Source organism: Prionailurus bengalensis, chromosome B3 (assembly GCF_016509475.1).
Source record: "Prionailurus bengalensis isolate Pbe53 chromosome B3, Fcat_Pben_1.1_paternal_pri, whole genome shotgun sequence".
NCBI classification, from domain to species: domain Eukaryota; kingdom Metazoa; phylum Chordata; class Mammalia; order Carnivora; family Felidae; genus Prionailurus; species Prionailurus bengalensis.
In genome coordinates, this window is record NC_057355.1 from 33,542,891 (window position 1) to 33,557,689 (window position 14,799).

The 14,799-nt window shown below is 36.8% G+C and overlaps 1 protein-coding gene across 1 annotated transcript in view; it reads right to left on the reverse strand.

The window, feature by feature from the left end:
* ARIH1 (ariadne RBR E3 ubiquitin protein ligase 1) overlaps positions 1–14,799 on the reverse strand; it is a 122,763-nt gene that overhangs the window by 45,486 nt on the left and 62,478 nt on the right. Inside the window, exon 3 of the mRNA XM_043555074.1 lies at positions 4,182–4,326. Coding sequence (XP_043411009.1) covers positions 4,182–4,326 — 145 coding nt within the window. The remainder of the gene's footprint in view (positions 1–4,181; positions 4,327–14,799) is intronic.

Genomic DNA, 14,799 nt, shown 5'->3' on the forward strand with positions numbered 1-14,799 from the left:
TTGGAAATCAGTATTCTCATACATTAAAAAAAAAAAATCTGGAAACAAACAAAAGAATCTATTCTCATTACTCCCCACTGCTAAAGGAGATCTGGCGCTAATTTGTTGCCTGATCACTAATGGAGAGCATATGATTTTCAAGGCTACAATGAGAAGGAGCATTCTATAAAGGACAAATATAGCAGAGTAAAAGATCAACAACTCTAAAATGTTATATTCATAACTTAAAAACACACATGCATCCTCATATGTTTTCTTTTTTCAAATAAGAATCCTTGAGAATGAGAGACTGAAGGTCACAATGGTTACTAAGTGATCACTGCAAGTAACATCTCTACCTTTGAAACTTCTGGACCAGGGATCATTATAAGATATAAAGAAAGCTTTTTATTCTTTAAAGGCTTCTTTTCAATATATTTTTTTTATTAGATACTAAACATTTTAATTAGATGCTAAACAATGCTAAACAAGATAAATTAGAAAATAAATCACACACACGTCTAAAGATAAAACAAAAACTAACCTGTGGCATAAACGCATTTACTGTGCTCAAGAGCAGTGTCATCATTATGGATATATCTGAGTATCATCATTCTGTTGCATTTCCCTTTCCCTCCTCCTACTTTCACGTATCTCTATTCCTTTACTATCTCGTGCTTATTATCTACTTGGGTCCCTCAACCTTTCCCTGACTCAAGGGATCTTATCAAACTTATCCCTGTGTATATCATAAATAAATCTGACTCAGAATACACTAAATACACATGAAATATTATGTAAAACAAATTAATGGTCCCTTAAAAAAGAACTGAAAGATTAAACACTCTTAAAGGGTTTATTTATCCCTGCCATTTTACATACTTGGCAACTAATGTCAAAAAGCAGTAAGTACATTAAGAATTATCTTTCCTCCATCAGAAGTTGGACAAATAATCTCTAAAGTTAAAGCCATTATGTTTACAAAAACTGAATAATCAGGGCATCAGTTCCCTCATCTATAAAATGGAATCAGTTAAAAAGGAATACAGGGTTGGACTTAGATCAGATGTTTTCAGTGTTCCCAGCACAAAGATTCAGAGTGAGGGGGTAAGGGATGAGAGAGTGGACTATCCTTATAATCTTCAAAATTACCTTTAACATATCTGATTCTTAGAATATACAAATTATTTACTTAAAAATGAGATATCATAGCTCAAAGTATACTTCCTAGTAGAGTGGGAGAGTTAATAAAGATAGATCTTATGCTCTAATTCAAAGCAACATTATTATTTTTTTTTAAATTTTTTTTTTCAACGTTTATTTATTTTTGGGACAGAGAGAGACATAGCATGAACGGGGGAGGGGCAGAGAGAGAGGGAGACACAGAATCGGAAACAGGCTCCAGGCTCTGAGCCATCAGCCCAGAGCCCGACGCGGGGCTCGAACTCACGGACCGCGAGATCGTGACCTGGCTGAAGTCGGACGCTTAACCGACTGCGCCACCCAGGCGCCTCCAAAGCAACATTATTATAAAGTGAATGTTGCCAGGGCTAAGAAACCCCTGAATTGGCCCCAACACAAGGGGTTGGGGGCATTTATGAATTTTAAAGTGCCTGTGAGTCTCTGGAAACCGTTTTTAAAGGAGAGATCACCCACAATGGTTACTCCAAACTGCTATAACCTACGCAACCAAAGCATTTGTTTAAAAAATTTGTTTGCATATGGCACTATAAAGCTAAAGTTGCTTTCTGGAAGGATAAAGGTATTGAAGAAATATACTAAATAAAAGGCAAGTATCAGTGTTTGAAGACAGCAGTGGAAATTGAAACATGGGAGTTGTACAACAGAGGTAAAAAAAAAAAAATCATCCAATTAAAGCTTTAATGGAGTCTCAGGTGACATTTACTTGCAAAACTGAAAAGGTTAAAATTATCTTTATATATTAGTCTAAATATTATGGAAAAAAAAAGTCCTAGTTTTATTACACTGTATTTTTCATAACGCTTGGCACAGTTTCCATAACAATCTTTAACTTACTTTCCAAACCATGTTGCGGTTTGTTTTTTTGTCCTATCACTTCCGTAGCCAGACTTCCTTTAAAGAGCAATTTGTTCATATTTATTGCCTCTACTTCCTTCCCCACCTTCAAATCAATGACTCTTCAGGTCATGCAGTATGGTTTTCCATCCTACCACAACACTTAAATTTAACTTTCCAGTATCATCAGTAAACTTCATGTTGTTAATTCCAAAGTCACTCTTCAATTCTTTTCTCTGAAGATTTTAGCAATGTTTCCTACAAGTACATTCTCTTCCTTTGGCTTCTGTATTGCCACATTTTGATGGCTCACCTAACTATCACACTTCCAGAGGTTATTTCAGAGGTCAATTTCAGTGGGCAATTCTCCCTTATCTAAAACTGGGTTAGGTGTCTCTCTTCAACATGTTCCCACAGTATCATGTCCTACTAAAGTGGTTACCATTCTTTCTGAATATGTCATTTTACTTTTCCATCTAGCTAACCTAAAAATTACATGAGGCAGGCATTATGCCTTGATTCTCCATTGTGTTTCTAACACTTAGAATAGTGCCTCGTGTGTTGAAAAAAATGAGTAAGTAAATAGCAGGCCTTCTAGTTACAAGTGTAAGCAAAATTTACTATGCAAATCTCCAGTCATGGTTTTTATTCTAATTTGTTGAGACAGTTAGACAATACCAAGGACACTGAGAAAGTTATAGGGGATATTTGTAAGCAGCTAGTTTCAGTACTCAAATTATATTTAAGATTTAAACTACAGAAGATCTGGTTATACAGAGCAGGAAGAGAAATGCCAGGAAATAAGGAAACCCTGAATGATCTGGGACAAATTCCTTGGGTTTCAGTATTATTTCACAGAAACTTTTATGAACCATACAAATGTCAACTGGTAAAGAGAATCTGTTAGAGACCAATAATAAAATGGTCAAAACATGAATTTAATGTATTTTTAATATTAATGTTGTTTGTTTTTTTAAATGCTCAAATTAAGATTGTGATTTAAAGAAGGAAATTATACAATCCTCAGAATAGTAGAGACTTGAAAAAATATCTTATCCAACTCATTTGAAAGATAAAAAGAACTCCAACCCAGTGAGATTTAATAATTTACTATGTAAAGTCAAATAGTTAGCATTAGAGCTATGATCTAACTTGAGAACTTGGAAATTCAACTCAACACCTTACCTACGAAATTATTTCCATTCTGTTCTATTTCTCTAAGAGTACTTAATTACTTTCTTTTAAAACCTCTTTTCTAAGCACTTGTACATGTGCACAAATTAGTTCCCTTCAAATGGGCCTCTACAGAGATACATAGAAACCTCAGAGGAAAACAATGAAAAACCTTCAATATGTTAAAATATGTAATACTGTTGACAAAGACTTTGTATATAGTAATTATTAGGAAGAGTTTGAATAAGGTAGTTATTTTTATAGAATTAAATTATTTCTTAGATATCTTAAAACATCTTAGAGGTGAATTCCAAGAGACTAACTACATTTATGCCACAAATATTATTTTTCTATGGTTACTAATAAAGTAAGGACTTCATACAAAGATTATGTTTAAGCCTAAAATTCTTTACTAGACATGCCAAAGTAAATCACCTAAATTCAATAGGTTTTAAGAGGGATACTTTTACTGAAGAGAAACATCAATTAATTGGTCCTAGTGTCTGCTCCAACTCTGTTACCACTTGCTATATTTAAGAATCTCCATTAGAATGGATCTGCATAAGTGAAAATCTTTGGTTATGAAAAATCCTGAAAGCTCCATAGTAAAATGCTATTAAAGATATTTTATAAGTGTTTTGGATATTTTTAAATGTTAGTTTTAAATCTGTTTTATTTTGGATGAAAAATTATTCTATTCACTGCCCACCTATTGAACAATTCTCCCATGATAGTAAAATGAACTCAGAATAGATTTAGGTATGTAATGACAACCTGGACAAGTTGCTGCTTAAAAAGCAAACAGGGAAGGAAGGGGAAAGAACAAGCTCTATTCTTCTTCTTCCTTTCCTTTATCCTTAATATTCTGATAGGTTACTGTTTTACTACAATACAATCCCAAACTCCCAGATCTCCCTTTGTTTAAATAATGAAAGTTGATTTACCCTCTGAAACTAAGAGTCAGTGCTGGCCTTAAACTACCAGATACTCACCGAGTTAGGGTAGTTCAAGTAGCAGATCTGACAAGGCATATCCTGTGCTGATGACCTTGTATTCATCTGGCGTGTTCGAGACTTTTTACTTGGATTAATTACATGACACTCAGCAAAGAGCTTCTCCAGGTTTCCATCAAAGTACCTGCATTATTTAAACAGAAAGGATGAGAGCCCAGCAATAGCACACTGTTAGAGCTCTCAAAAAACCTGATTTTCTATAGGGAACAGAAATGAACTGAATTAAAATAAACCCAAATCATAACCTTTTTTTGCTCAGAGGAAATGAGGTATATGGCTACAAACTGTAGCAAAAAAAAAAAAAAAAAAATTCATATATATATGAAAGCAGTTTGAGCTTTGTTGCTGTTTTGGTCTTTGTTATTATCCTGGAAGGTTAGGCTATTACTATTTTAATAGTACTACAAGTAAAACTTAAGAATGAAAGTTGTTACTATCTCTGATGGTACCTTATAAAGAGTAGTGGTATTTTTAAAAGGCTAGGTTGTATTTTATACAAGTAATTTTATTAATAATTTTAGTTACACCAACTTAAATATATTAGCAAGTAAACTATCTGCAAAGCATATCTTACCCCACAAATCATTTACATGTGTCTCATTCTACAAAATATATTTGCTTTCTAATTATTCTCTTAAAGTAATTTTTAACTAACTAGCAAAGGGGTGGAAGGAGGAAACAAAAAACTATACCTTAAAATGTTTTTATATCAAATAATCTATATATTAGCCTTTCATACAGGTTTCAACAGGTTTCTAAGTATACCTAAGTAGCTCACCATCTAGTATCAAGAGCACAGAATGCCAAGTATGATTTATAGAGCTTCAAGTGAACTGCAGATTTCTTTTTTTTTTTTTAATGTTTATTTATTTTTGAGACAGAGAGAGACAGAGCATGAGCAGGGGAGGGGCAGAGAGAGAGGGAGACACAGAATCCGAAGCAGGCTCCAGGCTCTGAGCTGTCAGCACAGAGCCTGACGCGGGGCTCGAACCCACGAACTGTGAGATCATGACCTGAGCCGAAGTCAGACGCTTAACCGACTGAGCCACCCAGGCGCCCCTGCAGATTTCTTAACAGAAGACAGTGGCAAATACTTAGCACAGTATTTCCCATTAATCCAGATGAGACATGGTTGCTGGCCTCCCAAAATATCTTAATACTCTAAAGGAACAAGCAATAGATACAAAAAAATTGCAATCTGTAAATCAATATAACTAATGAAAAATCTGGTCAATTACTTTTTAGCTTATAAAGCCTAGGTGTCAATAACTACAGTGTTCTTTACATACAAACAGGAGTCTCTCAAGTTAAAAAATAAGTGATACTCAAAAGAGATTTCCATTTTTTTAAATGCAGGGCTTGTTCAAGCTTTGTGTCAAAGCACTTGCTATGGAAAGTAAATCCAGGAAATCACTCAAATGAGAACAAATCACTCTCCTTAGACTGATAAATATCTTTTTATAAATACTTTGACTACAGTATGCTTCAATAAAATGATCAAATTATTAATCAAAATGTCCATACATTATAAAAGGGGAACTCATATAAAGTTAAAGCTGTTAATGATGATTTAGCTAATCAAAATATATAGAGCAGAAAATAAAATGCTTTCCTACTAATTACTTCTGAGAAAACCTAAGATATCAAGTTTTATCTCAAAAGCAGAAAGCATATAAAGCTAACACTAAATATGAACAGGTAAACCAATTAAACACATTGTCAGAAAAAATATTCATGCTCACATTAAGAGACAAACTTCTGCCATCCAAACTTGACTACATGAAATGACTAACTCCTAACACTTTGGTGATCATTCTAAACAGCAATCTCTGCATACACAGACGTGTCTGTAACCAGCCTTATACTAGGGGACAGTTAGATGTTCCACATAAGTAATTCTACTTTAAAACCTTGGCCCATCTGATAGGGAGAGAAATATCTAGACTTAACTTACATTTCTTTATCAGTGAGGCTGAACATATTTTTTTTTTTAAATTTTTTTTTTCAACGTTTATTTTTGGGACAGAGAGAGACAGAGCATGAACGGGGGAGGGGCAGAGAGAGAGGGAGACACAGAATCGGAAACAGGCTCCAGGCTCTGAGCCATCAGCCCAGAGCCCGACGCGGGGCTCGAACTCACGGACCGCGAGATCGTGACCTGGCTGAAGTCGGACGCTTAACCGACTGCGCCACCCAGGCGCCCCTCTTTTTTCTTTTTAAGAGAGCGAGGTGTGTGTGTGTGTGTGCAAGCAGGGGAGGTGCAGAGGGAGAGGGAGAAATTCCCAAGTGGGCTGCACACTGCCAGCACGGAACCCAACGCGGAGCCCAATCCCACAAACCTGGGATTATGACCTAAACCAAAATCAAGAGTCGGGATGCTCAATCGACTGAGCCATCTAGGGGCACACCAAGCCTATTTCTTCAGTTGTCAACTTTAAATATATTGAGTGTCGTTAATATGACCTGACACGTAACCCTCTGGGGTTTTGTTTGGAAATTCCTGGAGCTTTTCCTAGTTGATTATCATTTTATGTAATTGTTTCACTAATTACATTATTTTTATATTATATAACTTTTCTTTCAAGATAATAAAAACTGTTTTTTTGTTCCTTAACCTGATTGTTAACCTGATTACCTAATTACTTACACATAACTCAAATGCTCACTTTGGCCAAAATCTGCCCCCCATCTCCCAATATGCTTTATATTGACAATATCCATTTCCCTCTGATACCTGCTGTTATCAAAGTCCGTGGTCAAAATAATTTTTCTCATTTTATAACTCAAATCCTTTTTCACCTAGCATATATGTAATTTTGTTTTCTTTCTTCTTTCTTGAAATCTATTCGTTCTATGGGCTTTATCTTAGCTTTCAGGTTTGTTTTTGTTTTGTTTTGTTTTTTTTTGAAATGCCATTTAGGCCTCAATTACTTCAAGATTCTTTTTAGTTATTAAGACTGTGTCCTTGGGGCGCCTGGGTGGCTCAGTCGGTTGAGCGTCCGACTTCAGCTCAGGTCACGATCTCACGGTCCGTGAGTTCGAGCCCCGCGTCGGGCTCTGGGCTGATGGCTCAGAGCCTGGAGCCTGCTTCCATTCTGTGTCTCCCCCTCTCTCTGCCCCTCCCCCGTTCATGCTCTGTCTCGCTCTGTCTCAAAAATAAATAAAACGTTAAAAAAATTTAAAAGACTGTGTCCTGGTGGATTTGTACCCAGTCTTTGTTAATTTGTCCTCCTGTCTACCATCTGCTAATTCCTTCTTTGTCCTTTTCCTGTCGTATGTAGCTCTATTTGCCATAGTGTCTGCTCTGTTTCTTGCTGTTCCCAATGTGATTTCAAGTTCTGCGGGATTATTACGTGTCCTTTTTTTCTTACTTTCCTCAGCTTCCTTTTTATCTTGTTTTATCAATTCATCTTTGATCCTTCATCTCACAGAGTCTATGTGTATTTTAATTTCCTTAAGAGAACAGAGAAGCTTCTTTTTAATTAAAAAAATTTTTTTAAATCTTTATTTATTTTTAACACAGACAGATCATGAATGGGGGAAGGGCAGAGAGAGAGAGAGAGAGAGAGAGAGAGAGAGAGAGAAACACAGAATGTGAATCAACCTCCAGGCTCTGAGCTGTCAGCACAGATCCCAATGTGGGGCCTGAACTCACCAACAGTAAGTTCATGATCTGAGACAAAGTCAGACGCTCAACCAACTGAGCCACCCAGGCGCCCCTTAAATTTTTTTTAATGTTTATTTATTTTTGAGAGCGAGAGATAGAGCGCAAGTGGGGGAGGGGCAGAGAGAGAGAGGGAGAGACAGAATCTGAAGCAGGCTCCAGGCTCTGGGCTGTCAGTATGGACACCTGATGTGGGGCTCGAACTCACGAACCGTGAGATCATGACCTGAGCCAAAGTCACACATTTAACCGACTGAGCCACCGAGGCATCCTGCTTCTTCTTTCTAATTTTGATTGTTTTATTGTTTTATTAAGGACTACGTGCTCAAGAGTATGGGTGTATTCTTAACTCCCATTTACCTGGTCACTATTGCTAGTATGCCAGCTTTTACATACATCTTCCCTCATGTAAAACAGGCCAAAATGAAAAGAGACTGACTGATTCAGGGTGAAGTACTGCAGCTCAGGTATCTTGTTTAATCAGTTAACACGTATTTCTGTCTGCTTCAATGACTTTACCAAACAGCTGCAAAGCTTATCCTAGGACATTGCTTCCCTCTTTTCCTGCAACTCCTGCCACCCACCCTTTTGAGAAAACCATTCATGTGATGAAAATAAGAATGGAAGTGAAAATAAAAATAAGAATAGCCGTGTGGTTTTTCCTCTGGTGCAGGCCCTCCTCGGTCAGGAAGAGCACAATTAAGAGTATCCCCACCTTCTCTCTCACATGGCCTAGATTTCTCCAGATTAAGATTGTTAGAAGGGCAACTGGAGAGGTTTCTCAGCAGAGATTTTTAAATCCTCTTTTCTCTCTAGGATTCTTTCTGTTCATTGTTTTTACAGAAATATAGTTAAGCAAATTGGCACTTAATTAGCCAACTTTCCAGACAGAATACCTAGATCTTAAATTTTTCATTTTACTTGACTTCTAGACAGAAATATAGCAAACAATTTGAATTAAATTAAATTTCAAATTAAATTTCAAGGTGCTAACAGTTACAGCCTAAGAACTATGTCTGATTGTGGGGAGAGGAGACATGATAGGGTACATAGCTGGAAATTGTTGCTTTTTGAATTTTCAATGATGGCGGCATCATTGTTTACCATTTCAATATTTAATTTTGCCATTAGGGGTTTATATTTAAAAGCCCCTACAGCTGCACATTTCATAAATAGACCACTGTTGAAGAAGAACTTATTTTCACAACAGAATCAGAAAAGCAAAAAGGTTAATTTAAAGTTATACAGTGGGCTTTTCTATTGCATATTTTTAGGCTGTTAAAGTTCAATCCTCCTTACAGGTTTTTTTAATGCTTCCAATACATATTTATAACAAGTCAATTATCTTATTGCTGTTAAGTCTGAGAGGGAACAAAAGTACACACATATATGATAATGTACACAAATACATTATATATATATATATCCATCCATGTATAAATATGCATATAGACACACTTTTACTTCTAAATAACCAAATCATTTTGCTTCAATATTTTCACGTGGCATTTTATGGGTACCAGACTTCAATTTCAAAAGGCGACAGAACAGTCACAATTACTCTGTACCTTAATTAACTATAGTTCTCATAAAGCAAAAAAGGTCTGTGACACCAACATCTCTTCTAGGAATTACAATTTCAACTATTCTTTGGGTCCCATTAACCTGCTTCTAATGGTGTCAGTTTTCCAATTTTAGAAAAAGTATACTTAGACAAAAGGTCAAAGGAGCAAAGGAATAGCTTAAGTTTGTTTAAATCATATGGATGGATAAGAACTGTTATCATATTAATGGAAAGCAAAAATAATCGTTGGGCATGGAAAGGAGTCTTAGAACAGTAAAACTGAACCACAGTAAATAGACTAGGAGAGGCGGCTTTCCCACATATAGACATTAGTTTCAGAAACTCATATTCCATAGAAAGAAACCAGTAGATGCAGTACAGTATGGTACTATAGACATGCTATTAAGAAATATTGAAGCAAACACTTCTCACTTAACTGTAGATGTGTTACTTTGATAAAAATTTAAATTTAAAAAAGGGCTCTTAGAGTAGAATGTGGTTTTTAAAGGTATTCTTTCAAAAGAAGGACTAAAATCGGAACATAAGATGACTGGCACACATTATGAACCTCTACTAGGTAAAAAACTAAAACTTAGGGATAGAAAGGGATGGACTGAAGAATAGAAAATCTTTTGGCCCTCATAAGAAAACAAATCTAATGAGGACTTATACATGTCTATAAGAACTTGCTTTAACAGTTTTGTCATGTGGGGTGCCTGGGTGGCTCAGTTGATTAAGTGTCCAACTTCAGCTCAGGTCACGATCTCATGGTTCGTGAGTTTGAGCCCCCGCATCAGGCTCTGCGCTGACAACTCAGAGCCTGAAGCCTGCTTCAGATTCTGTGTCTCCCTCTCTCTCTGCCCCTCCCCTACTTGTTCCTGCACTCTTTCTCTCAAAAAAAAAAAAAAAAGTTTTGTGATTGGGGTGCATGGGTGGCTCAGTCAGTTAAGCATCCAACTTTGGCTCAGTTCACGATCTCACAGTTCATGAGTCTCATGGTTCTGTCAGCACAGAGACCATTTCAGATCCTCTGTCATACCATGCCCCAGCCCCTCCCCTGCTCACATGCATGCACATGTGTGCTCACTCTCTCTCAAAAATAATCATTAATTAAAATTCTTTTTCAGTTTTGTGGGTTTTTTTCTGCTAATCTAAAAATAAGTTTCGTTCTCATTGTAATATTAATGTGTTACATGTGGTTTAAAGCGGAATAAACATACTGGTCATGTATTTTTTTTAAATACTTTTTGAGACTTCAAAGACTGTTCTCCCACTGGGGAAAAACACCCTAACAAAAAAAAAAAAAAAACAAAAAAAAAAAACAGCATGATCCTGAGCTTGCTTACTGCTCAACAAAAAAACCACTCTGACAAAGAAGCTACTAAATAAGTTGCAGTACAAAAATCTCATTTTTTATTTAAATTCCAGTTAGTCAACATACAGTGTAGTATTAGTTTCAGGTGTACAGTATAGTGATTCAACAATTCCAAACATCACTTGGTGTTCATCACAAGCGTACTCCTTAATCCCCATCTCCTATTTAACCCGTACCTGCCTCACCTCCCCTCTGGAAACCACCAGTTTGTTCTATGTAGTTAAGTCATTTTGCGGTTTGCCTCTCTTTTTTTCCCTTTGCTTCTTTGTTTTATTTCTTAATTCCTTAGATGAGTAAAATCATACATTAATTGTCTTTCTCTGACTGACTTACTTTGCTTAGCATAATACTCTCTAGAGCTCTAACCATATTGTTGCAAATGGCAAGGTTTCATTCTTCTTTATATTACTGCATAATTTTTGAGAAACTTTCTGCCATTTGTTCCCTCATCCTTTATGCTTTCTGGTTCTGACCCATGATGAAAGCAAGTATATTAAGAAACGAACTTCAGTGAAACAGATGTACAATAACTCTAGTCTTAAATTCGCACAATTGTAACAGAAACACAATAATCTATGCCATCTTCCCCAAAGGCTCCCATCTCCACTTATTACAGAAAAATTTAAATATACAAAAGTCAAAAAAGAAGAGTAAATTGAACTCCCACATACCCATCATCCAGCTTTAACTATCAACAACATTTTGCTAATCTAAAGACTGTTATGAAGAATAAAATTTTGTTCTCACATGATTTATTTTTTTCTTAGATTTTATTTTTAAGTAAAATCTAAATTCGGTGAGGGGCTTAAACTCATGACCCAAAGATCAAGAGTCACATGCTCTACTAAGCCTGCCATATGCCTCACTCTCATATGAACTTTTAAGGTAGATCTGAAACTATGCCTGACATTTTAAGAAGGTAATGATTATTCCCTTCACAGGTAGCTGTCCACATTCTCTGGCTCAATTAGGAGTATTTCAATTTACCAAATTCTTCTAACCTAAAGCCTCTGGAACTTCAAGAATGTTACAGTATCCAAAACTTTATAACTGATTTACACGTTTATTCGCTGTACCCCTCCACCGGAGGAAAAGTTGCAAAGCTTTTATTATTTTCTCAAAAGAGACTATGGCCCCCAAAATGACAAGAACCATTATTTTTTTTTAACTATTTTTTACTTCTGAGAAAACAAAGACAGTGGCTTCTGTGACCTCTGTCCAAATATGTGCATGCAAGGGAAGTGTCTACAGCCTCTTCTCTACTCAGTGGTGCTTTCCTCCTGCTACACATGAGCAGCACAACTTAGATAAAATGAAATAAATTACTTGTGATTCATGCAATAGTGGATCTGATTCCAATTAAAGAGAAATATAAAAAATATATACAGGGGCGCCTGGGTGGTGCAGTCGGTTAAGCGTCCGACTTCAGCCAGATCACGATCTCGCGGTCCGTGAGTTCGAGCCCCGCGTCAGGCTCTGGGCTGATGGCTCGGAGCCTGGAGCCTGTTTCCGATTCTGTGTCTCCCTCTCTCTCTACCCCTCCCCCGTTCATGCTCTCTCTCTGTCCCAAAAATAAATAAACATTGAAAAAAAAAATTAAAAAAAAATATATACAAAACATTTTGAATGATATCATTTTATAATTTTGCTCACAATGTTTCAATATATTTAATGCGAAGTCCTCAGGCTGTAAATGTTGAGAGCCTCTAGAACAAAAAAGTATATTTAAAATCCAACTATGCAGGGCGCCTGACTGGCTCAGTCAGAAGAGCATGCAACTCTTAATCTCAGGGTTGTGAGTTTGAGCCCCACACTGGGTGTAGAGATTACTTAAAAATAAAATCTTTAGGGGTGCCTGGGTGGCTCAGTTGGTTAAGCGTTCGACTTTGGCTCAGTCATGATCTCACGGTTCATGGGTTCAAGCCCTGTGTTGGGGCCCTGGGCTGGGCCCTGTGCTGATAGGTCAGAGCCTGGAGCCATCTTAGGATTCTGTGTCGTCTTCTCTCTCTCCTCCTCCTCCCCTGCTTGTTTGCTTGCTCGCTCGCTCTCAAAAATAAACATACATTAAAAAAATAAAATCTTTAAGGGGAGCCTAGGTGGCTCAGTCAGTTAAGCATCCGAATTTGGCTCTGGTCATGATCTCATGGTTTGTGAGTTTAAGCCCCAATTCAGGCTCTCTGCTGTCAGCGCAGGGCCCGCTTTGGATCCTCTGTCTCCCTCTCTCTACCCCTGCCCACTAGCTCTCTCAAAAATAAAAACATTTATAAAAAATAAAACCTTTAAAAACAAATAGAAAATAAATATAAGATCTAGCTATGCTAACACTAAAAGTAAGTCATCCAAATACAAAACAATAGGGTGCCTGGGTGGCTCAGTAGGTTACATGTGCTTTGGCTCAAGTCATGATCTGGCAGTTTGTGAGTTCAAGCCCCATGTTGGGCTCTGTGCTGCCAGTTCAGAGCCTGGAGCCTGCTTCGGATTCTGTGTTTCCTGCTCTCTCTCTGCCCCTCCTCTGCTCACGCTGTGTTCTCTCCCAAAAATAAACATTAAAAAAAAGGAAAAACAATATACAAGACAGTATATATGTAATATCCATTGTTACATAGTTCCTTTACATACTAAGCAACTATATTAGGAACTGTGCTGGTTTGTGGTAGTGTTAATGGCTCTGAAGGAAAAATATAGATAGTTACTTCAATCTGATATGCTAAGTATACAAGAGGTGGGAGGAGAATGCTAGGAAAGTATAGAAAATAGCAACTAACTTCAAGAAGTTAAAATTACTTAACAGTAAATGTGTTAAGAATTCAGAGATTAAGGGGATCCTAAGGGCATCATATAAATTGTATGTGATGTACAGAATTATACACAATGCCTGTGAGCACAACCTCAGAATGAAATATTATTGATGCTCTCTGAATCTGTATATAATATAGCTCTTGAGGAGACTGGGTCCTGAACAGTCAAAGGCAACCTAACAGAGTGTAGACGAATAAGTACAGACATATAGAATAGAGTGAGGGGCGCCTGGGTGACTCAGTCGGTTAAGCATCCGACTTCAGCTCAGGTCATGATATCACGGTCCATGAGTTCAAGCCCCGCATCGGGCTCTGTGCTGACAGTTCAGAGCCTGGAGCCTGCTTCAGATTCTGTGTCTCCCTCTCTCTGACCCTCCCCATTCATGCTCTGTCTCTCTCTGTCTCAAAAATAAATAAACATTAAAAAAAAAATTAGAATAGAGTGAAAAGTATGGAAGGTTTTTAAAAGTCAGTATAGCTTTGATGTGGTAAGAACCACAAAGGTAGTGGAGGTTGATAAAGTAAGTTCACATGGTCTAAGTTAAGTTTAGGACAGACATGACAGTAGAGCCTAGGAAAGCAGTTGAGAAAACTGTCTTGGAAATATGTTGATTTACTTGTAGGTAACCAAAGGTACTATTAATCCTAAAACAATCCAAAAACAAACTGGACCTTCCCTTTTAAGGTTGTTCTTTTTCCTATGTGCGTGTGTTTTAAAATTATTTTTATTGTGAGATAACACAATTCTAGAAAAGTGCATAAATATCCATGAGCAGCTTACAAACTTATAATGCAAAGACCACAACCCAGGACAAGAACTAGAATAATGCAAATACTTCATAAACACTCCAAACATTCCTTCTCATTAACAAACTCCTCTTCACCGAGAGGTAATCATTATCCTGTTTTTCTTTATAGTTTTACTGCCTAAATATACATCCTTAAACAATATGGCCTAGATTTGCTGGTTTTTGAATTGCATATAAACAAATTCATATAGGAAATAAGTATTTAGAGGTTTTCCTTTCACTTAATATGATAGTTTTGTGTTATATATATTTTTAATTTTAGAAAGAAAGAGTGAGAGAGAGAGAATCTTAAGAAGGCTCCACTCTCAGTATAGAGCCTGATGCAGGGCTTGATACCACAACCCTGGGATCATGGCCTGAGAGCCGAAATCAGCCGAAATCATTCAA